The following is a 25,624-nucleotide window of genomic DNA, read 5'->3' on the forward strand; positions in this document are numbered from 1 at the left end:
ACCAAATATACATTAACCACATTTTCCCACCACTATTGAGTCTAGGCTCAACATCTGTGTTGGTACATGCCCATTGAAGCAAACACGTTGAAAACAGAGAATAGGGGATCTTACAATTTTATTGTTTCGCTTCTGATAAGATTCAATCAAATAACATTCACAAATATGAATAGATGATCTTATAGTAAAGAAATGCTATGTTATATATAATTTTTTTTTTGGGGGGGGGGAATTAGGTAGCCTTTATTCATACAAAGCAGCAAGAAACTTTAAAAAAGTTATTTACAATAATTTGCAGAACCATTGTTGTGACTATTCATTCGCAAAGGCAGCGTTTATTAAATCCATCCTCATCTGAAAGGATATTATTATTTTGAGCAACTTGGTTAATTTGAGCAGGCTGTGTTACTCTTCATAAAAGCTGCATAAAAAAACATTGTATTAAATGTAAAAAAGCACAAATAAATGATTTTGCATAGCCCAATTTTTATGCTCAATAAGCACTCAGCATTCAGATATTTAAAGCAACAATTGATTCTCCTATTCATTAATTAAGATGTGAAATACTGTTAGAAAAACTAATTTCTTGAGAAAAATTACACTTGAAGACAAGTTACAACATATTATATTTGATAATGATTTAGAACTCATGGGCCTACATATTTAGGTACATATTTTGTATAAATTAAATACAGGTTGTGAGTATAATTTAGGCCTACCTCTGACATATTGCAGGGCAACTTTACCAAAAAAAAGTCTAAATTAAAATCATAATTTATTTACATTCAAGATTTGCTCTGCTTATTTTCCAGAAAACCTTTATTCATGTGTCTGCAGTGGGTAGCTCCCACATAAGGAGGGTAACATTACTCCATATACAAAATTAAATGTGCTGCAATTGTCATATTTGGCAGTTGAAGCTATTAGAAGACATGGAAAACTATGACTCACAATATTGTAGCATCTAAAAAATAAAGCAGGAAAAATAAAAGCAATACAAATGAAATGTTAGACCTCAATGGGATGTAAAGTCCATGTTGTTTACCGCCCAGTACAATTCTATCCATACGTGGGGGGTGGTCTCCTTTCAATGAATGTGTCTACAGGTGCTGGGTCCTCTTCCCAAGCTCCTGTGGTGCAGCAGGATAGAGAGCCCACAGCAGTACACCATGCTCTTCACTATCATCACTGTGTAAACCAGAGAGGCCAGGTTCAGACTAAATGTTGACTGGAAGGATTCTGTAGAAGAGAAAAGAGTAAGGCCAGGGTTCAATATGATTGTTGGTTACAGGCATTGCGGTTTTTAAAGACATTCTCCTTTTAAGCCGACATATGCAACATTTTCCGTGGATGGCATCTCGGCAAACAGGAAATAGGCCTTTAAAATACACTTAGCTTATTCACCACGATCAGATTAGCTACCCAATCGCATTTTGTTGGCACCACTTCATTTAGTGAGTTTTAGCAATAATAATATTTTGCGAGTACAACAGGCAAAAATGTTCCATGCGGCTCGCGCTGCTTTATCACAATACCTGGTACTCTGGTCCTGGATCTTGGAGCCACTATTCATGCAGGTCCAGGAGTCGTTTCAGCATTGGCATGTATTCATAGATGCCAAGGGAAGCCATGCTTTCCCCCAAAAATGTCCAATAAAAATATATATTTCGTCTGTTTCATAATGTTCAATCCGCAACTGACAATGTATTTCAAAGGAGTGAGCGAAACAGCGCCCCTCTGTCTCTAAGTGTGGGCCATCTGATGCGGTCTGGTCCAAACGAGCATGACATTGTTGCCGCCTGTAGCATTAAAGGCAAGGGAAGCCAGCGTGCACCGTTGAGCTAAACTGATCGAGCTCAGCGAATGGTCCTGGTATTCCCTCCCAAAAAGTTAAGGGAAGCCAGCTTGGATTTGCGTCACTCAAATCCCATTGGGAGCAAATGCCATTGACAGAAAAACTTCAATTGTTGCATCTTGTTGTGTTGTTCTCCTGTGGCTAGCTAGCCAGCTAGCTAAAATTGGCTATTTCCTAAATTAGCCATGGATGGAGATAGGGTTTTGGACTTATGTTAGCTAACGTTGACCATGAATGGAAGTTAGGCTAGCGAGTAAGCAAAAAAATAAAGCATGTAGTATATGACAGCGTGATAGACTGTTCCTCAACATAAAAGAGGGCATTTCTGTTCAAGTAGGGTGAGCCAATATGTTTTTCTTCTTGCGCGAACGAGCATGAGCACACACACGGATACGTGCACACAGATATCAGAACATCCACATATTTAGCTTACGTTAATTGGACTAAATTGTTTTTGTATCTTTTAATGATCACTGTATCAGACTAAGCAGAGAGGATTTGATGATGTTGAAACTGTTGAAGTTGAAATGGTGCTGGAATAGAGGTAGCTCCTGTTTTCTTTGCGACTTGTGGTAACTGTGGTTCTGCTGTAAATCAATATTTTAGTGGTCAGCAAATTTCAGAAACATTCATTTGCTTGACCATGCTGTAGGTCATGTAACTGTCTGCTACTGTACATGCAAAATGCTTTGTGGACTGCTTTGAGGTTACTATACGGTTTTGCAATAAAATAAAGCTGTGGTTAAATGTATTATTATGGTCTCGGCCTTTCTATCACTGTTGCAAGGCATATGAATGAACAGGTTACAGGGCTAACAACGCAATTATTAGCCCCAATTTTTTTTGGGGGGGGGACTTGGCTTTATAGCACGGATGAGGGTAGGCTACTAAACACTCCAGGATCCGGATCATAAGAGGATACAGCGCATTCGGAAAGTATTCAGACTCCTTGACTTTTCATATTTTGTTACGTTACAGCCTTTTTTCCCTCCATCTACACACAACACCCCATAATGACAAAGCAAAAACAGGTTTGTGATGTAACTGAAATATTACATTTGCATAAGTATTCAGACCCTTTACTTTGTTGAAGCACCTTTGGCAGCGATTACAGCATTGAGTCTCCTTGGATATGACGCTACAAGCTTCGCACACCTGTATTTGGGGAGTTTCTCCCATTCTTCTCTGCAGATCCTCTTAAGCTCTGTCAGGTTGGATGGGGAGCGTTGCTGCTCAGCTAAATCTTGGTTTCATCAGACCAGAGAATCTTGTATCTCATGTTCTGAGTCCTTTAGGTTCCTTTTGGCAAACTCCAAGGAGGCTGTCATGTGTCTGACTGAGGAGGAACTGTGGAGCTCTGTCAGAGTGACCATTAGGTTTAGAGGTCGACCGATTCCGTTCCGTATTTTATCTAACGGGTGGCATCCATAAGTCTAAATATTCCTGTTACATTGCACAACCTTCAATGTTATGTCATAATTACGTAAAAGTCTGGCAAATTAGTTTGCAATGAGCCAGGCGGCACAAACTGTTGAATATACCCTGACTCTGCGTGCAATGAACGCAAGAGAAGTGACACAATTTCACCTGGTTGATATTGCCTGCTAACCTGGATTTCCTATAGCTAAATATGCAGGTTTAAAAATATATACTTCTGTGTATTGATTTTAAGAAAGGCATTGATGTTTATGGTTAGGTACAGTCATGTAACGACTGTGCTTCTTTTGCAAATGTGCTTTTGTTAAATAAATAAAATCTGCCAAATCAGGGTCCAAAAATATAGATTTCCGATTGTTATGAAAACTTGAAATCGGCTAACCAATTAGGTTCTTGGTCACTTCATTGACCAAGGCCCTTCTCCCCCAATTGCTCAATTTGGCCGGGAGGCCAGCTTTAGGAAGAGTCTTGGTGTTTCCAAACTTCTTCCATTTAAGAATAATGGAGGCCACTATGTTCTTGGGGACCTTTAAGGTTGCAGAAATGTTTTGGTAACCTTCCCCAGATCTGTGCCTCAACACAATCCTGTTTCGGAGCTCTACGGACAATTCCATCGACCTCATGGCTTGGTTTTTGCTCTGATATGCACTCAACTGTGGGACCATATATAGAGAGACGTGTGTGCCTTTCCAAATCATGTCCAATCAATTGAATTTACCACTTGGACTCCAAGTTGTAAAAACATCTCAAGGATGATCAATGGAAACAGGATGCACCTGAGCTCAATTTCGAGTCTCATAGCAAATGGTCTGAATACTTACGTAAATAAATTGTAAAAAAAGAAATGTAAACCTGTTTTTGCGTTTTCATTGTGTTAATCCGAGAGAACATTTTAATTTAATATATTTTGGAAAAAATCAAGTGGTCTGAATACTTCCCGAATGCACTGTATGTGAAGGCACCCTTTAAAAGGTACTTTTCAATTCAGAAGACATAAGCCATGAATGCCTTCTCCATCCAAAAGGTGCAATTGTGACAAAGCGCAATCGAATTTAATACCTGTCTAAATTGGTCAATTTATCCAACCACTTACACTCCCCCCCATATTTTTGAATTGACCCGAACGAACCATGCATGAAATACACATAAATTTTACCGTCGGCAAGATGTAGAGTCTGTGACTGCTGCGTGTCATTTCTGAACAGGCAGGTTGGTGAAGCCCCTGTGGTTCGCGGAGCTTCAGTTGGTTTATCTGAGAATGAAATGGAAAATGATCATAATAATATTTTTTCCAGAGCATTCTGTAGGCTACTGTCGAGGATAATTGTTGAGAAAAAAAAGGCTATTTTGTTTCAAAACTTGAGACTAACTACACAACATTCCAATACAATTACCAAGTATGAGTCCAATTTTTGTATACTTTCTTTTTTTCATTGAAAAGGTAATAGGCCTGTCAAATTTACAAGGTTGAATACACAATAACCTACTCATAATTATATTACATACATATTAAATGAATAATGATGTATATAAAACAGTTTTACATTAGTATGTAGGCCTATTTCAATGACTGGCTTTACCTTTTAGCATGTAAACATCTTGAGGGCCCCCTTCATGCTCCACAGAACAGATGTATTTGTTCCTGTAAATCTTCTCATTATCAATGATGATCATACTGGTCGTCCGTCCTTCCTCCCTCTGCTCCAGCTGTTCCCCCTCTGCTTTAGGCACCTTGACTGCTTTGCCGTTTTCATCCTCCAGCATCCATGAGATCTTGACCAAGTCTGGAAACATGTCTCCAGCCAGACATAGCAGGGTGTTCACCTTCGACTCAGGGTTGGACTCTGAGTAGACAGTCACTTTGGGTTTTTGTACGGTATTGTCTGGTTTTCAAGAGAAATAATAACATTTACAGACTTCTTTAAAGGGCCAACACACAAGTTCAGACTTCAGATGTATTCTGTTGTCAAAAGGAATCATGATGTCCCATACCATTTGTTTTATATCCAGCTTTACGGTCTATAGTCAAGTTAACAATTACTTACATAAATAAACCAACTGATTTTTCTTAGCTATCGTTTAGGGAATATTATATTTCAATAAAGTCAATTATAACATTCAAAATGATTTAAATCAGATTCTTAGCTCAGTAAACAGTTTGACATTCTTCCCTATATCAGATTACTTTACATGTCACACATTTAACTGAGGGTGTATATCTAATATTAAGGACATGCAATATACTGTAAATTGTGCATATGGCTTCCTTGAAAATCTGAATAATCAATTGTACAGGCTAATAACAAACGTTCAAATTCATAGCTATTTTTTCTAACATGGGTTGATCATAAATAATTTGTGCAAATTTGGGTAGCAATATTGCAGGATGTTTGGTCAATTATGTTGGACTGATGAATTATTAATGACAACTGCTTAGTTGATTCTGCCCGAAAATCAGAGGAATGGATATCGTACCTGTCACAGAAAGTCTCGTACCAGAGCCAAATTCAAGCCTACACAGTGAGAATTCCCTTGTCAAAAAGTAGTCTTCACTTCGTCTTGGCAGAGCTTGTTAGCTATACAAATGTTCCACGGCCTCATGCACCCCAAATATCTGAGGGGGCGCACTCAAAACATGCTTAATTTTACAGTATGTAAAAAATGTATATTTTTATGCATATCTAAGCATACCTCTTAAGCTTTAAAAAATCTGGAGGGGGCACGCACACAGAATGAGTTGGAACATGAAGCCTACTGACAACGTTTTTCCATTGGTAGCACTGCTGTTAAGAGCACAACATAAACATTAGGAGCACCAGAAATTATGTTTTTAATCAATTGAGGTGTAGCCTGTATTAGCTATTTCTGAAGCACACGTGCCATTGAAACTAATATAACTGTAAAGACATGTTTTTTTATAAAAAGTAGAATCTTAGGTTTCTACATTGCATAAAAACACTGCCCAAACCAGCTTAGGCTTACTGCTGTGCTATGTCACATGCTACAGCAAATTTCCAACAATTAAACAATGTTAATTGTATGTTAATTTGTGATGATAATGAAAATGTATGATGTAAATTATCACTGACTTGAGAGGAAACAAGAGAGTTCTGACTTACATTTCATTGCAATAGGTTGGCCCTATAAAGGCACAAGGCGAGACCCAGATGCAGACACGGGAGGCAGATATCTTTGATATTTACTAAACAATCCAAAAGGGGTAGGCAAGAGAATGGTCGAGGACAGGCAAAAGATTCAAACCAGAGTCCAGGAGGTACAGAGCAGCAGGCAAGCAGAACGGTCAGGCAGGCAGGTACGGAGTCCAGAAAACAGGCAAGGGTCAAAACCGGGAGGACTAGCAAAAAGAGAATAGAAGCAGGAGTACAGGAAAACACTCTGGTTGACGTGAAAAACATGCAAGGCAAACTGGCACAGAGAGACAGGAAACACATGGATAAATACACTGGGGAAAATAAGCGACACCGGGAGGTGCTGGAGACAATCACAAGGTGAATCAGATCACAGTGTGACAGGCCCTCTAACTCCTCCTTGCAGAAACACTTTCCCCTCACTCCTAGTCTTTCCTATGTTGGGCTCTGATGAAGGTTGACTGGGCGAAAGCTCAGCTACTATTAAAATACATTTGCATCTGATTGGAAGTGTGCAGAAACTTTTCCCCACTTTTTCAGCTTTGCATTTTGCCTCCAGCACCTTCACTAATCTTACAGACTCCATTATTTCTATAAAAAAAAGCCAATGGTCACCTTCAGCCCTGTCATCATGCGTACAATATGATGTTAAATGGGGAGTCATTGCAAATACTGTTTATATTATTAATCATCACCCCCATTTTACATTGTTTAATAATCACAGTCTCCTCTTGCGTGACCAGTAAATATATTTTCCAGCTTGGAGTGAGAGGGGAATTCATACTCTCTCTGATATTGTGGACAGTTGTAGCCTACGTGCTTTCCAAGACTTGATAAAGCAAAATTATCTGCCTGGTTCTTCATTTTGCTTTCATTAGCAGCTTTGTTCTGCTCTACATGATTATGGAGTACCCTGAGATTCAGATATAGTATCCAATTCTATTCACAAAATAATGACAGCAAGGGTAAGGCCATATTCTCAAAGTGTTACATTCTAAATCGAACCAACATTTCACCAACTACCAATCTATTCAAAATGGAACAAAGATATACCAGCGATATATATTATTGTGCCTCTGGAAAGTACTCAGACACCTTGACTTTTTCCACATTTTGTTACATTACAGCCTTACTCTTAAATGGATTGTATTAAAAAAATCCTCAGCATTTTACACACAATACCCCATAATGACAATTGCAGTCAGCATGTCAATTGCACACTCCCTCAAAACTTGATACATCTGTGGCATTATGTTGTGTGACAAAACTGCATATATTAGAGAGGCATTTTATTGTCCTCAGCACAAGGTGCACCTGTATCATGATCATGCTGTTTAATCAGCTTATTGACATGCTACACCCGTCAGGTGGATGGATTATCTTGGCCAAGGAGAAATGCTCACTAACAGGGATGTAAACAAATTTGTGCACTAAATTTGAAATAAATTTGCTCAGAGACCCAAGCCAGCATCTGCCACTGATGTATGATGTGTGCCACAAATGCACTGGCTGGCTAGGCTACCTAGACGTTTTCATTCCAAAGTAGTGACTGAAAGTAGTTAAATTTTTAGCATAGTGATGACCTACACTTTGCAAATAACTTTTGAATTACAGGTGCATAATGATGCACCCTGCAACCAGCAAGCTCAGCCATATTTGTTCTATTGTCCAATTACTGTACAAGGTTGCTGTGGTTCGGCAGTTCACAGTGCCCTGCTGGAAAATACCCCAAAGTGGGAGAATATTCTGTACACCAGCATGAGGGAGCTGACACACCTTGCAGTTATGGAGCACAACAAGATTGTGGACAGAAACCAGCTAGGGATAATAAAGGTATAAAATCATGACTACAACAGTAATGACACAACCACCTCATTTTCTTCTCTTCAGATTCTCAAAACACAATACAAAGACATGTCTACAAAATTCCCCTGCAAATGGTTACTATTGATACACCAAGATGGCGCCGAAGTAGAAGGCAGACGTGCCCCCAGCCAATTGAGTTTGTTTATTTGTAACATATTTTTGAACTTATTTTGTACATAAAGTTGCCTCTACCGTCTCTTATGACCGAAAATGACTTCTAGACATCAGGTCTGCAATTTCTCAACATGGACTAGCAGAATATTTATTTTCCTTTCGCGACTCTGACGAGCCCGACACAATGGATATACTGCTTCCTCGGGAACAGGCCCCGATCCCCATGATCTACATGAAAAGGAGGCAGAGAATAGGGGCCGAAGAGCGGGCTGCCTTCTGAGAATTCGGAGGCGATCGAATAAACCCGACTTCCCTCCATTCTGCTAGCAAACGTGCAATATTTGGAGAATAAAATCGACAACTTATGCGGAAGATTAAACTATCAACGGGACATTAAAAACTGTAACATCTTATGCTTCACAGAGTTGTGGCTGAAAGACGACAATATCAACATACAGCTGGCTGGTTATATGATGTACCGGCAGGATAGATAAATAACAGCTGGTAAACGATATCTAAGGAAGTTTCGAGCTATTGCTCCCCTGAGGTATACTATCTCATGATAAGCTGTAGACCACACTACCTACCGAGAGAGTTTTCATCTGTATTCTTCGTAGATGTTTACATACCACCACAGTCAGAGGCTGGGACTAAGACAGCATTGTATGAGCTATATTCCGCCATAAGCAAACAAGAAAACACTCACTCAGAGGCCGCGCTCCTAGTAGCCGGGGACTTTTAATGCAGGGAAACCTAAATCCGTTTTACCAAATTTCTATCAGCATGTTATATGTGCAACCAGAGGAAAGATAATTCTGGACCACCTGTAGTCAACACACAGACGCATACAAAGCTCTCCCTCACCCTCCATTTGGCAAATCTGACCATAATTATATCCTCCTGACTCCTGCATAGAAGCAAAAATTAAAGCAGGAAGCACCAGTGACTCGATCAATGACAACGTGGTCAGAAGTTGCAGATGCTAAGTGAAAGGACTGTTTTGCTAGCACAGACGGTAATATGTTCCGGTATTCCTCCAATGGCGTCAGTACACCACATCAGTCATTGGCTTCATCAATAAGTGCATCGATGAAATTGTCCCCACAGTGACCGTACGTAATTAGCTCAACCAGAAGCCATGGATTACAGGCAGCACTGGGCTAAAGGCTAGAGCTGCCGCTTTCAAAGAGCGGGACTCTAACCCGGAGGCTTATATGAAATCCCGCTATGCCCTACGACAAACCATCAAACAGGCAAAGCCTCAATACAGGACTATGATCGCATCGTACTACACCGGCTCTGATGCTCGTCGGATTGGCAGGGCTTGTAAACCATTACAGACTACAAAGAGAAGCCCAGCCGAGAGCTGCCCCCCTTCCAGACGAGCTAAACTACTTCTATGCATGCTTTGATGCAAATAACACTGAAACATGCATAAGAGCACCAGCTGTTCTGGAAGACTGAGATCACTCTCTCCGCAGCCGATGTGAGTAACACCTTTAAACAGGTCAACATTCACAAGGCCGCAGGGCCGGAGAGATTACCAGGACGTGTACTGCGAGTATGCGATGACCAACTGGCAAGTGTCTTCACTGACATTTTCAACCTCTCCCTGTCCGAGTCTATAATACCAACATGTTTAAAGCAGACCACCATAGTGACTGTGCCCAAGAACACTAAGGTAACTTGTTTAAATTACTACCGACCCGTAGCACTCACATCTGTAGCCATGAAGTGCTTTGAGGCTGGTCATGGCTCACATCAACACCATCATCCCAGAAACCATAGACCCACTTCAATTTGCACACCGCCCTAACAAATCCACAGATGATGCAATCTCTCTATTGCACTCCACACTGCCCTTTGCCACCTGGACAAAAGGAACACCAATGTGAGAATGCTATTCATTCACTACAGCTCAATATTCAACACCGTAGTGCCCTCAAAGCTTATCAATAAGTTAAGGACCCTGGAACTAAACACCTCCCTCTGCAACTGGATCCTGACAGGCCGCCCCTAGGTGGTAAGGGTAGGTAACAACACATCCACCACACTTATCCTCAACACAGGGGCCCCTCACTGGTGAGTGCTCAGCCCCCTCCTGTTCTCCCTGTTCACTCATGACTGCAAGGCCAGGCACAACTCCAACACCATCATTACGTTTGCCTAAGGAACAACAGTGGTAGGCCTCATCACTGACAACGACGAGGCAGCCTATGGGTAGGAGGTCAGCGACTTGGCCGTGTGGTGCCAGGACAACAACCTCTCCCTCAACATGATCAATACAAAGGAGAAGATTGTGGACTACAGGAAAAAGAGGACCAAAAGAGGACCAAGCAGACCAAGTTCCCTGGTGTCCACATCACCATCAAACTAACATGGTTCAAGCACACAAAGACAGTTGTGAAGAGGGTATGACAAAACCTATTTCCCCTCAGGAGATTGGCATGGGTCCTCAGATCCTCAGAAGGTTCTACCGCTGCACCATTGAGAGCATCCTGACCGGTTGCATCACATTGCCTGGTATGTCAACTACTCGACCTCTGACCGCAAGGCACTACAAACGGTACTGCGTACGGCCCTGTACATCACTGTGGCCAAGCCTCCTGCCATCCAGGACCTCTATACCAGGTGGTGTCAGAGGAAGGCCCTAAAATGTTTCAAAGACTCCAGCACCCTAGTCATAGACTGTTCTCTCTGCTACCGCACAGTAAGCGGTACCGGAGTGCCAAGTCTAGGTCCCCCTTCTTTTATACCGCTGCTTCTCTGTGTTGTTATCATCTATGCATTGTCACTTTAATAACTCCACCTACATATACATATTACCTCAACTAACCGTTGCTCCCTCACATTAACTCTGTACTGGTACCCCTCTGTACATAGTCTTGCTATTGTTATTATCCTGCTGCTCTTTAATTACTTGTTACTTTTATTTTTTTTAACTGCATTGTTGGTTAGGGGCTCGTAAGTAAGCATTTCACTGTGTTGTATTCCTGACTAATAACATTTGATTTGAAGAAGCTGATTAAACAGGATGATCATTACACAGTTGCACCTTGTGCTTGGGACAATAAAAAGCCACTCTAAAATGTGCAGTTTTGTCACACAACAAAATGCCACAAGTTTTGAGGCAGTCTGCATTTGGCATGCTGACTGCAGGAATGTCCACCAGAGCTTTTGCCAGAGAATGTATCTACCATAAGCCAAATCTAACATTCTTTTAGAAAATTTGACAGTATGTCAACCGGTCCCACAACTGCAGACATTGTCATTTTTTACATTTTAGTCATTTAGCAGGCACTCTTATCCAGAGGGATTGTGCATACATTTCTGTACTTATCCTCCGTGTGTGACAATACAGAGGCGGATGCAAGATGCAAGCAACGATGGTTTAATGAATACAGTTTACAGCAGCAACAGGACAGACAGACTGTACTCAGACGGAATCCGACCCAGGGACTAGGGTGCATCTTCCGATGGTAGCGTGCTGAGAAATCCAGGGGAGTGTGTCCGGATGGGTAGGAGGGAGCACAGCAGATAATCCACACAAGGGCGGTGAGAGATGAGCACGGACACATGACACAAACTCAGAGAAGTAACAACGATCTGACAACAAGAAACACTGGTTACAGAACATATAAAGGGAAGATAAGTGATTCCAGCTGGCACAGACAATCAGGCCGAGATTGGGAACCACGCCCACACAAACACGGGAGAGAGAGAGAGAGAGAGAGAGAGAAAGAGAGAGGGAGGCAGTGGATTCATGAACCGTGACAATACCCCCCCCCCTAGGAACGCCTCTTGGCGTTCCCAGGCGAATTTACCTGTCGATTGAAATCATCGATAAGGGAGTGATCCAGAATGTCCCTAGCAGGTACCCAACTTCTCTCCTCCGGGCCGTAACCCTCCCAGTCCACCAGGTACTGGAATCCGCGTCCCCTCCTTCTAGAGTCCAAAATACGATTGACAGAAAAGGTGGGTTCCCCATCAACAAGTCGTGGCGGCGGGGGAACCGGGACCGGCGGGTTAATGCGTGCCTGAAACACAGGTTTTATTTTAGACACATGAAAGGTAGGATGAATTCTCCTATACGCCGGAGGAAGCTTGAGCCGGACCGCCACCGGACTAATGATCCTGGTGACTTTGAACGGGCCGATAAATTTGGGGGCAAGCTTGTTCGAAACGGATCGGAGTGGAATGTTCTTAGTAGAAAGCCACACTCTTTGGCCAACGACGTATACCGGAGGCTTCGACCGGTGGCGATCGGCCTTAGCCTTGGTGCGCGCCCCCACCCGGAGAAGAGTCTCACGGGCTCTGCTCCATGCGTGACGGCACCTCTGGATGAAAGCGTGAGCGGAGGGAACAGTGACCTCGGACTCCGTACTGGGAAAGATAGGTGGCTGGTAACCTAAACTACACTCAAACGGAGAGAGACCCGTGGCTGCCACTGGCAACGAATTGTGAGCGTACTCAACCATAGAGAGTTGTTGACTCCAGGAAGAGGGATTCTTAGAAACCAAACATCGCAACACTCTCTCCAAATCTTGGTTGGCCCTCTCCGTTTGACCGTTGCTCTGGGGATGAAACCCTGAAGACAGGCTGACACTCGCTCCCAGTAACTTACAAAACTCTTGCCAAAACTTGGACACAAATTGGGGCCCCCTGTCAGAAACTACGTCCATCGGCAGGCCATGTAAGCGAAAGACGTGATCCACAACAGTTACCGCTGTCTCCTTGGCAGATGGTAATTTAGGCAAGGGAATAAAATGAGCCACCTTCGAGAACCGGTCCACCACGGTCAAACCAACCGTCTTGCCCTGGGAGGGCGGGAGGGCGGTAACAAAATCTAGAGCGATGTGGGACCAGGGTCTCGAAGGGACCGACAGCGGTTGGAGTAACCCATCTGGGGGTCGATTAGAAGTCTTCCCAGTGGCACAAACCGAGCAAGCCAAGACAAAACTGTGAATGTCATGAGCCATCAGTGGCCACCAAAAGCGTTGCTTAACCAAAAAGCTAGTGCGGCTGACTCCTGGATGACACGCTACGTTGGAGCAATGCCCCCACCGAATAACATCGGACCGACACCCCTCCGGCACAAACAACCGATTAGGCGGGCAACCGGGCGGAGGCGTTACCCCTTCTAAGGCCGTTTTGACCCTCGATTCAACCTCCCATGTGAGTGTGGAGACCACTAGGGTCCCGGGTAGGATGCACTCGGGAGTGGATGGGCGTTCGGAATGGTCAAAAATGCGAGAAAGGGAATCGGGTTTGACATTCTTGGAACCCGGGCGATACGAGAGAGAGAAGTCAAAACGTCCGAAAAAGAGTGCCCACCGCGCCTGCCTGGAGTTGAGTCGCTTGGCGGTTCTGATATATTCTAAATTCTTGTGATCGGTCCAAACTATAAAAGGTACCCCCGAACCCTCTAACCAATGGCGCCACTCCTCCAGTGCTAACTTCACTGCCAACAACTCTCTGTTGCCAATGTCGTAGTTGCGTTCCGCAGGTGATAACCGATGGGAAAGGAACGCGCAAGGGTGCATCTTGTCGTCAGAAGAGGAACGTTGGGAAAGTACCGCACCTACCCCCACCTCTGAAGCGTCCACCTCCACCACGAACTGACGCGAGGGATCGGGAGCTATGAGGATGGGAGCCGAAACAAAGCGGCTCGAGTTTGGCGAATGCAGCCTCGGCTGTATCGGACCACCTGAACGTCACTCTGGGGGAGGTTAAGGCGGTAAGAGGAGCGACTATCTGGCTAAAGTTGCAAACGAAACGCCGGTAGAAATTGGCGAATCCCAGAAACCTCTGTAGGGCCTTACGGGAATCTGGGCTTGGCCAATCCACCACAGCCTTAACCTTGTCAGGATCCATGCGAATACCTTCAGTCGAGACGATGTAACCTAGGAATGGAACGGATTGTGCATGAAAAATGCATTTCCCCGCCTTGACAAAAAGTCCATTCTCCAACAACCTCTGAAGCACTCGTCTGATGTGCTGAACGTGTTCCTGGAGAGAAGAAGAAAAAATCAGTATGTCATCCAGGTAAACATATATGAACTGATGAATCATATCTCTCAGCACGTCATTGACGAGTGCCTGGAAAACCGCTGGGGAGTTGGATAGCCCAGAAGGCATGACCAAATATTCGAAGTGCCCTCTGGGGGTGTTAAACGCGGTCTTCCATTCGTCCCCCCCCCTTATGCGAACCAAATGATATGCATTCCGTAAATCCAACTTAGTGAACACGGATGCTCCCTGTAACCTTTCAAAGGCTGAGGACATCAACGGTAAGGGATAGGTATTCTTCACTGTGATGTTATTCAACCCACGGTAATCAATGCAAGGACGCAGAGAACCGTCCTTCTTCCCCACAAAGAAGAACCCCGCCCCCGCTGGAGAAGAGGAAGGACGAATGAATCCAGATGCCAGAGAATCAGAGATGTATCTCTCCATAGCCTCCCTCCCTCTTCACTCAGAGAGTGAATATAACTTGCCTTTAGGCGGAGACTCACCTGGCAATAATTCTATTGCACAGTCATAGGGACGATGCGGAGGAAGAGAAGCAGCATGGGACTTACTGAACACCTCCTTCAGGTCGAGGTATTCAACGGGCACGTTAGACAAATCCACTGCCTCCTCTAGAAACACAGAATCAGACACAGACGAACAAGCAGACACCAAACAGGACTCAAGGCACTTGTTACTCCACATGGATATAGAGTTCTGACCCCAGTCAACTCTGGGGTTGTGTTGGGTGAGCCAAGGGTGGCCGAGAACTAATGGTGCAAGGGGTGAGTCCATGAGTAGAAATGATAGTGTCTCAGTGTGATTGCCAGAAGTGATGAGTGTGATAGGTTCAGTGGTGTGAGAAATGTTGGGGAGTTCTTGACCATTGAGAGCGTTGACGGATATCTTGTGCGAGAGTGAGGTGAGGTGTGTGAGCGAGCTTGAAGTCCATGAAATTACCCTCTGCTCCTGAGTCCAGTAAGGCTTGGGTGTCGTGCGTGTGGGTGGCCCATCTTAGTCTTACCGGGAGGAGAGTAGATGATGAGGTCTTCTCTGTGGTGACACCACCCGATAGTAGCCTCATGCTTACTACCGGGCCTGATCTTTTACCGGGCAGGAGTGGATAAAGTGGCCCGCTCTACCACAGTAGAGACCGAGTCCTTGGGATCTCCGCCTCTCCCTCTCTTCCCGGGAGAGGCGAGCTCTCCCCAGCTGCATGGGTTCGTGAGCGGAGGCTGAACTGGCCGTGTTCCCGCCGCTGGCATGCCAGCCCTCCGTGTCGTTATACGGTCTGTTAGGGCATGCTCGGCGGCCAATACGACTCAGACGAGCGTCGACCCTCAAGGCTAGTTCCACTAGTCCATTTAAATTCCTGGGAAGGTCCAGAACATAAATCTCCTTCTGGATCCGGTCCTCCAGCCCATGCAGGAACATGTCCCACTGCGCCTCCTCGTTCCACTGACACTCTGCGGCCAGAGTGCGGAATTGGATGGAGTATTCCGATACTGAACGGTCTCCTTGGCGAAGGTCAGCGAGTAGTCTGGCCGCCTCCCTACCCGCCACGGCCCGATCGAAGACCCTTCTCATCTCCTCGGAGAGTGTCTGGAAAGAGGTGCAGCATGGGTCCTGGTTCGCCCACACCGCCGTTCCCCAAAGAGCCGCTTTGCCTGATAGCAGTGTGAGTACGAATGCTACCTTAGACTGTTCACGGTTGAAGGTCCGTGGCTGCAACGAGAATTGCATGGAACATCTCGTAAGAAAAGCTCTGCAATAGTCAGGATCACCTGAATAACCCTCTGGTGTCGGTAGCCGTGGCTCTAGCTGGGAATCCGGCTCTGGCGGAGCGGGTTGAACTGCCGGTGTAGGTGGCGCAGCGAGACCCCTCAGATGTTGTAATTGTTGGGTCAGCTGGGATACCTGCGTCGCAAGGGCTTGTACTGCCCGACCTGTGCTGGAGATGTTCTCCTCTTGTTGATCCATTCTCGTGATACTGCGGGAAATGAATTCGGTCAGACTCGTTGAACTCGCTGCATCCATGGTCTGGTCAGATCGTTCTGTGACAATACAGAGGCGGATGCAAGATGCAAGCAACAATGGTTTAAGGAATACAGTTTACAGCAGCAACAGGACAGACAGACTGTACTCAGACGGAATCCGACCCAGGGACTAGGGCACATCTTCCGATGGTAGCGTGCTGAGAAATCCAGGGGAGTGTGTCCGGATGGGTAGGAGGGAGCACAGCAGATAATCCACACAAGGGCGGTGAGAGATGAGCACGGACACACGACACAAACTCAGAGAAGTAACAACGATCTGACAACAAGAAACACTGGTTACAGAACCATATAAAGGGAAGATAAGTGATTCCAGCTGGCACAGACAATCAGGCCGAGATTGGGAACCACGCCCACACAAACACGGGGGAGAGAGAGAGAGAGAGAGAGAGAGAGAGAGAGAGAGAGAGAGAGAGAGAGAGAGAGAAAAAGAGAAAGAGAAAGAGAGAGGGAGGGAGGCAGTGGATTCATGAACCGTGACACCGTGGGACTCATACTCACAACCCTGGCATTGTAAGCAACATGCTCTACCAGCTGAGCCACACAAACTACGTGTAACCACACCAGCCCAGAACTTCCACATCTGGCTTTTTCACCTGCAGGATCATCTGAGACCAGTCACCTGAGACCAGAGACCAGCTGATGAAACTGTGGGTTTTCACAAGAGAATCATTTCTGCAAAACCTGTCATAAACTCAGGGAATCTCATCTGCGTGATCGTCGTCCTCACCAGGGTCATGACCTGACTGCAGGTCGGTGTCGAAACTGACCTCAGTGGGCAAATGCTGACATTCTATGGGCACTGGCAGGCTGGAGAAGAGATTCATCTTCACGGATGAATCCCAGTTTCAACTGTACCGGGCAGATGGAAGACAGAGTGTATGGTGTTTTGTGGGCGAGCTGTTTGCTGATGTCAACGTTGTGAACAGAGTGCCCCACGGTGGCAATGAGGTTATGTTAAATAATTGCATTTATCGATGGCAATTTAAATGCACAGAGATACCGTGACGAGATCCTGATGCCCATTGTCGTGCCATTCATCCGCCACCATCACCTCATGTTTTTTTTCTCTCAATATAACCTTTTTTTTAACTAGGCAAGTCAGTTAAAAACACATTCTTATTTACAATAACAGCCTTCCGTGGAACACAGAAAGACTGATTTTTACCTTGTCAGCTCACAGATTCGATCCAACAACTTTTCGGCTACTGGCCCAACGCACTAACCACCCCATGTTTCAGCAATGATCTGTACCCAATTCCTGGAAGCTGAAAATGTCCCAGTTATTCCATGGCCCGCATACTCACCAGACATGTCACCCATTGAGCAAGTGTGGGATGCTCTGGAAGGACCTGTACGACCGCGTGTTCCAGTTCCTTCAATATCCAGGAACTTAACACAGCCATTCAAGAGGAGTAGGACAATATTCCACAGCCACAATTAACAGCCTGATTAACTCCATGCGAAGGAGATGTGTCACACTGCATGAGGCAAATGGTGGTCATACCAGATACTGACTGGTTTACTGATCCACGCACCTCCAGTTTTTTAAAAGGTATCTGTGAGCAACAGATGTATACAGTGAATTCAGACCCCTTGACTTTTTCAGATGTAGTTTTGTTACATTCTTATTCTAAGATTAAATAACGTTTTTTTCCCTCATCAATCTACACACAATACCCCATAATGACAAAGCAAAAACAAGTTTAGACATTTTTTAAATTGTTTTTAAAAATATCACTGTTACCTAAGTATTCTGACCCTTTAGTCAGTACTTTGTTGAAGCACTTTTGGCATCAATTACAGCCTAGCGTCCTCTTTGGTATGATTCTACAAGGTTGGCACACCTGTATTTGGGGAGTTACTTCTTTGCAGATGTTTGATGGGTTCAAGTCCGGGCTCTTGCTGGGCCACTCAAGGACATTGACTTGATGGCTCCAAACTTCTTCCATTTAAGAATTGAATTAACCTTTATTTAAACACGGAGTCACACTGAGGTAAAACTATTTTACATAAGAGCCCTGTATACATTTACACATAAACCACAACAGCCCTACTAAACACTATAATAAAACACATAATACACAACATTAAATATATTTAAGAAAAGCAATGGCATTCTGTAACGTAAAAGTCTCCAATCAATAATTTGATTTGCCTGAAAAGGTACCAGAATATCTAATTGCAAGGAATTCTGCATTTTGTACCACACAAGGAGCAAAAAAACTAAAAGCAGACTTTCTCAATTATGTGGAGACTGCATTGTAAATCATTGTAAATCATTAAAAGGTTGTGCAGCTCTCTTCCTACAGACAGAAAGGTCCATCCCAAATGTTTGTAAAGAATACAATGAGGAGTTCTAAAACTTTCCCCAGTAATAAAACGTATTGCTGAATGGAAAACTGAATCCAATGGTTTCAAAACATAGGCGTCCGCATGCATATAAATAATGTAATGATAGAATGATGAAGGCCACTGTGTTCTTGGGGTCATTCAATGCTGCAGACAATTTTTGGTACCCTTCTCCAGATCTGTGCCTCAAAACAATCCTGTCTCAGAGCTCAACGGACAATTACTCCTACCTCATGGCTTAGTCTTTTGCTCTGACATGCACTGTCAACTGTGGGATCTTATATAGACAGGGATGTGCCTTTCCATATCATGTCCATTCAATTGAATTTAGCACAGGTGGACTCCAATCAAGTTGTAGAAACATCTCAAGGATGATCAATGGAAACCTCGATGCACCTGAGCTCAATTTTGAGTCTCATAGCAAACGATCGGAATATTTATGTAAACAAGTTATTCAGACCGTTATACCCATATATACCTAAAAAGCAAACAAACCTCTGTCCAACCTCTGCACAGAATGTACATATACAGGACACATCAAGAAGATGAAGTTTAGATAATGTTTTCTCATTGGCAAGACATCTTGTTTATTTATTTACAATTCCTTTTATAATTGCAATTCACTTTGGATTTGAAGAAGACACTACACTCTAACCTCTTACTGTGGTATAGAAACCTTTTCATGAATTCAAAGCTTGATTTAAACCACAGTGTTTTTGTACAGGCTGTGTGGATCAGTTCTCACTGTGGGTTGACGAGTCCCAGCAGGCACAGTAGTAGGTGGCAGAATGGAACACTTTAACTGACTGGATCTTCAGCTCACTGGTGTCAGACTCCCTCCCAACAGTGAAATCTGCTCTCTGAGGATGAGTAGAATCACGACTGATAGAATTGTCATCAAAATCAAAGTATAGAATCCAAGTAAAGGGTTCACCCTCTCTCTTCTGGTACCAGTGGACCAGGTTACCCCAACACCGACCAGTAACTTTGCAGCTGAAGGAGACACTCTGTTTCTCTTTCATAGTCTTTGATATCTGGTCCTGTTGTAGCCACTGTCCTGAAGCAGCCACTGTAAAACAGAAGTGGATCACAAAAAAAGTCACAGTAAAGATACTATATTCAAATATATGGATACAGGTTTGATGAACCACTTACCCAGAAAAATTGAGAATATTATTATACCACAGTCCATGTTCAGTGAATATTAAGATTTGGGGAATTGAAAAGCTACACGTTATAAAAAACACTGAACATGAGACTGATTTAACAGATCTTTACTGAAGTATGGTTTGGATCATATAGTTGATTATGAAGATGAGAGGTGAAAAACCAGCTGGAGTGTGTCGTCTCAAACAGTTCCTCTGACAATGTCACTTCCTGTGGTGCAAAACACTTTCTTCTTCATTAATTCACAGCTTGATTCTTCCGCAGCTCAAGAATCAAGGTAAAATGTTCTCCATCATTCTTCTGGTACCAGTAGACATGCTTTGTACACTGATCATAGTCTTTGCAGCTGAAGGAGACAGCCTGTCCCTCTTTCCTAATCCATGATATCTGCCACTGACACTGCAATGACAATTGACAACAACAACACACTAAGACAAAAATATATTTGCAAAACTTAAAAGTAATTACATGTGTCCACAATGTATGCATCAATCAGACTTGAATTCAGACAGAGACACTATTTTCTGCCAATCATTTCCAGTTGCTCCACGACTAGGGTGCATTGTAAGAAGAAAAGATACAGTACTTCAACAAAGTGAGTAAAGAATGACCACAGAGCTTAGAGACATTTCTCCACAAGATGGTTGTAAAACATAGCCCCATAAATCATGTTTGAAAAAGTTGAACAGAGAAATGGTTCACATAACAAACCAATGGCGATATCTTTTCAATCTATTTTTTTAAATTTATTTTATTTCACCTTTCTTTAACCAGGTAGGCAAGTTGAGAACAAGTTCTCATTTACAATTGCGACCTGGCCAAGATAAAGCAAAGCAGTTCGACACATACAACGACACAGAGTTACACATGGAGTAAAACAAACACAGTCAATAATACAGTATAAACAAGTCTATATACGATGTGAGCAAATGAGTGTTACGGCTTTCTTCCGTCGAAAGGAGAGTCGGACCAAAATGCAGCGTGGTTAGTGCGATACATCTTTAATAAGGAAAAAACACAAACAATACAAAAAAACAAGAAACGTGAAAACCTATACAGCCTGTCTGGTGAAATAACTAACACAGAGACAGGAACAATCACCCACAAACACACAGTGAAACCCAGGCTACCTAAATATGGTTCCCAATCAGAGACAACGAGAATCACCTGACTCTGATTGAGAACCTCAGGCAGCCATAGACTATGCTAGACACCCCTACTCAGCCACATCCCAATACCTACTAAAACCCCCAATACCACAACACAACACAAAATAACCCCATGTCACACCCTGGCCTGACCAAAATAAATATATAAACACAAAATACTAAGACCAGGGCATGACAATGAGGTGAGATAAGGGAGGTAAAGATCATGATGGCAAAGTAAATACAATATAGCAAGTAAAACACTGGAATGGTAGTTTTGCAATGGAAGAATGTGCAAAGTAGAAATAAAAATAATGGGGTGCAAAGGAGCAAAATAAATAAATAAATACAAATTAAATACAGTTGGGAAAGAGGTAGTTGTTTGGGCTAAATTATAGGTTGGCTATGTACAGGTGCAGTAATCTGTGAGCTGCTCTGACAGTTGGTGCTTAAAGCTAGTGAGGGAGATAAGTGTTTCCAGTTTCAGAGATTTTTGTAGTTCGTTCCAGTCATTGGCAGCAGAGAACTGGAAGGAGAGGCGTCCAAAGAAAGAATTGGTTTTGGGGGTGACTAGAGAGATATACCTGCTGGAGCGTGTGCTACAGGTGGGAGATGCTATGGTGATCAGCGAGCTGAGATAAGGGGGGACTTTACCTAGCAGGGTCTTGTAGATGACATGGAGCCAGTGGGTTTGGCGACGAGTATGAAGCGAGGGCCAGCCAACAAGAGCGTACAGGTCGCAATGGTGGGTAGTATATGGGGCTTTGGTGATAAAACGGATTGCACTGTGATAGACTGCATCCAATTTGTTGAGTAGGGTATTGGAGGCTATTTTGTAAATGACATCGCCAAAGTCGAGGATTGGTAGAATGGTCAGTTTTACAAGGGTATGTTTGGCAGCATGAGTGAAGGATGCTTTGTTGCGAAATAGGAAGCCAATTCTAGATTTAACTTTGGATTGGAGATGTTTGATATGGGTCTGGAAGGAGAGTTTACGGTCTAACCAGACACCTAAGTATTTGTAGTTGTCCACGTATTCTAAGTCAGAGCCGTCCAGAGTAGTGATGTTGGACAGGCGGGTAGGTGCAGGTAGCGATCGGTTGAAGAGCATGCATTTAGTTTTACTTGTATTTAAGAGCAATTGGAGGCCACGGAAGGAGAGTTGTATGGCACTGAAGCTTGCCTGGAGGGTTGTTAACACAGTGTCCAAAGAAGGGCCGGAAGTATACAGAATGGTGTCGTCTGCGTAGAGGTGGATCAGGGACTCACCAGCAGCAAGAGCGACCTCATTGATGTATACAGAGAAGAGAGTCGGTCCAAGAATTGAACCCTGTGGCACCCCCATAGAGACTGCCAGAGGTCCGGACAGCAGACCCTCCGATTTGACACACTGAACTCTATCAGAGAAGTAGTTGGCGAACCAGGCGAGGCAATCATTTGAGAAACCAAGGCTGTCGAGTCTGCCGACAATCTCTACTAACCATCAAATTCAAGGCTAATCAGTAGGCTATGTCAGCCTCGCTGCCTAGGCTATTTTTCATTAAACGACTCCAGGATTTTTGGAGTTGACTCCGACTCTTGGTAGTCAAGGAGTTGAGGAATTGACTATTTTGGAGTTGACTACCCAGTTGAGTCTCCTTCAAAGGGAAGACCATTCTACCTTGTTAGGGCTAGGGTCCTTTTTTCGGAATTTCCGCCTGACTGATGTGCCCAAAGTAAACTGCCTGTTACTCAGGCCCATATATGCATAGACTTGGTACCATTGCAAAGGAGACACTCTGAAGTTTGTAGAAATGTTAAAATAATGTAGGAGACTATAACACATTAGATATGGTAGGGAGAAAAGAAAAAGAAAAACCAACCAGACTTGTTTTTTGAGAGCCCATGCTCTTCCATTAGAACGTATCGGGAAAAAGTTAAATCCAGCTCCCAGATTTCAATTCCCATGACTTCCACTAGATGTTAACAGTGTTAGTTCAAGGTTTCATGCTTGTTTCTTCCAAAACGAACAAGAATTCTGATACAGGAACACAGAGTTGGAAAACAGTCTGTGCGCGATGAAGAGGACGCACACCTGCTAATATCGCTTTCCTATTGAACATACTTCTTTCCGTATGAAATATTATGGTTTAACATTTTAGGGTACCTGAGGATTAAAAATACATGTATTTTGACTTGTTTTAAGGCGATCCATCACTGGAACTGTTCCAAGTCAAGGTAAGCTTTCAGTTTTATTTATTTTGACCGAGGCCCACTGGTGTAACTGCTAAACTGCTTGCTGTACAGTGCACCGTGTGATTGTAGCAGGTTTACTAACGCGTTAATTCTAATAGGTATGTTGACTATGACGTTTGCTAATATGGTGACAATGATGTAGGATGTGTGTAGCAGTTGTGGTATGAAGGTTTGGCTTGGAAAGTTTTTTCACCTGTTCACAGACAGCTGTGCACTGAAGTCCACAATGGCTGAAAATGCAAAACTTGAATCGAAAATTGACCCTAGAAATTGTATTGTTGGGAGATTTGGAGAGACCTGGTCAGTCAATTGCTAATATATTAATACTCTTAGTAAATGTATTTATCTTCAACTCGCAATCTGTGGATTCTTTTCAATTAGATAGATTCACATTGTATGTTAAACATCACAGCATAGTTGAAAGATACTGTATATGGTGGGAGATCTGTCGTTGTGCCCGTGGAAATGCGCTTGATCCTGGTTGCTCCTGTGGGTCACTCTGGATGAGAGTGTCTGCTAGATGACTGAATGTAATGAATGTAGGCTGCAGGTAGCATGTATGTTTTAAAATTAAATGTAAAAAGGCTGTATTGAATTTGTCACTATCTGTCTGTCACTTTGATAACGCTCTGACTGCTTCAATATATCCACATTATTGTCCTACCTCATGATGCCATCTATTTTGTGAAGTGCACCAGTCCCTCCTGCAGCAAAGCACCCCCACAACATGAAGCTGCCACCCCCGTGCTTCACAGTTGGGATGGTGTTCTTCGACTTGCAAGCCTCCCCCTTTCTCCTCCAAACAGAACGATGCTCATTATGGCCAAACAGTTCTATTTTTTTCATCAGACCAGAGGACATTTCTCGACAAAGTATGATATTTGTCCCCATGTATTTGAAAACCGTAGTCTGGCTTTTTTATGGTGGTTTTGGAGCAGTGGCTTCTTCCTTGCTGAGCGGCCTTTCAGGTTATTTTGATATAGGACTCGTTTTACTGTGGATATAGATACTTCTGTAAATGTTTCCTCCAGCATCTTCACAAGGTCCTTTGCTGTTGTTTTGGGATTGAGTTGCACTTTTCGCACCAAAGTACATTCATCTCTAGGGGACAGAACGCGTCTCCTTCCTGAGTGGTATGATGGCTGCGTGGTCCCATAGTGTTTATACTTGCGTACTATTGTTTCTACAGATGAATGTGGTACCTTCAGGCATTTGGAAATTGCTCCCAAGGATGAACCAGCCTTTATTAAGCCTTCGCAGAAGGCTGGAATCGTAGTCGCAGGCAATGGTCAAACACAGGTAGACAGTCAAAAACAAAACAATATCTCACAATCATACAAACAGAAATAAATGAACTAAATAGGGAGTTGATGAGACCAGGTGAGAAACGAAAACAGGTGAAATCAATGAACAAAAATGAAAGACAGAGCTACGTTCCAGAACACAAAGAAACAGGGCTACTTTCAAGAACACAAAGAAAAAGAACACAAGGTTGACTAAGAAAAGAGAAGCAGAACCTTACACCTTTATTCAGGTGTCTGCAGTGGGTAGGTCCCACAATCATCAAAAATAAAAAGTGATATTCATTTTAGTTTTAAGGAGTGAACACAAAATGCACCATGTACAAAATGAAAGGTCCTGCAATTAATGTAAAAGGTATATTGTTATATCAATCAAATTAATTTATAAAGCCCTTTTTACATCAGCCAATATCACAAAGTGCTACACATAAACCCAGCCTAAAACCCCAAACAGCAAGCAATATAGATGTAGATGCACGGGGGCTCGGAAAAAAATCCCTAGGAAGGCAGGAACCTAGGAAGAAACCAGAGAGGAACCAGGCTCTGAGGAGTGGCCAGTCCTTTTCTGGCTGTGCCGGGTGGAGATTATAACAGTACATGGCCAAGATGTTCAAACGTTCATAGATGACCAGCAGGGTCAAAAAAGAATAATCACAGTGGTTGTAGAGGGTCAGCACCTCAGGAGTAAATGTCAGTTGGCTTTTTATTGCCGATCATTCAGAGTTAGAGACAGCAGGTGCGGTAGAGAGAGTCGAAAAGGTAGCATGTCCTGTGAACAGGTCAGTGTTCCCATAGCTGCAGGCAGAACAGTTGAATCTGGAGCAGCAGCACAACCAGGTGGACTGGGGACAGCAAGGAGTCATCAGGCCAGGTAGTCCTGAGGCATGGTCCTAGGGCTCAGGTCCTCTGAGAGAAAAGAGAAAAGAGAGAGAGAGAG

The 25,624-nt window shown here is 43.5% G+C and overlaps 1 protein-coding gene across 1 annotated transcript; it reads right to left on the bottom strand.

Moving 5' to 3' along the window:
- Positions 1-101: 101 nt before the first annotated feature.
- LOC109895636 (uncharacterized) lies at positions 102-20,202 on the bottom strand. Its single transcript, XM_031829439.1, has 7 exons — positions 19,992-20,202; positions 19,574-19,905; positions 6,412-6,482; positions 5,768-5,805; positions 4,873-5,175; positions 4,449-4,544; positions 102-1,239 (listed from the first exon to the last, which is right to left on the bottom strand). The coding sequence occupies exons 1-7, from the start codon at positions 20,026-20,028 to the stop codon at positions 1,088-1,090; spliced, it is 1,029 nt and encodes a 342-aa protein (XP_031685299.1). The 5' UTR covers positions 20,029-20,202; the 3' UTR covers positions 102-1,087.
- Between the last annotated feature and the right edge of the window lie 5,422 nt (positions 20,203-25,624).

This window comes from Oncorhynchus kisutch, linkage group LG8 (assembly GCF_002021735.2).
Source record: "Oncorhynchus kisutch isolate 150728-3 linkage group LG8, Okis_V2, whole genome shotgun sequence".
Taxonomy (NCBI): domain Eukaryota; kingdom Metazoa; phylum Chordata; class Actinopteri; order Salmoniformes; family Salmonidae; genus Oncorhynchus; species Oncorhynchus kisutch.

Bases quoted from the DNA above. Each gene is read 5' to 3' on its own strand.
- LOC109895636 (XM_031829439.1), bottom strand. From the start codon at position 20,028: ATGGACTGTGGTATAATAATATTCTCAATTTTTCTGG. The intron at 19,906-19,991 runs GTAAGTGGTTCA...TCTGTTTTACAG, and splicing joins AATATTCTCAATTTTTCTGG to TGGCTGCTTCAGGACAGTGG. The intron at 6,483-19,573 runs TGATCCACACAG...TAAATATCAAAG, and splicing joins CGTCAACCCACAGTGAGAAC to ATATCTGCCTCCCGTGTCTG.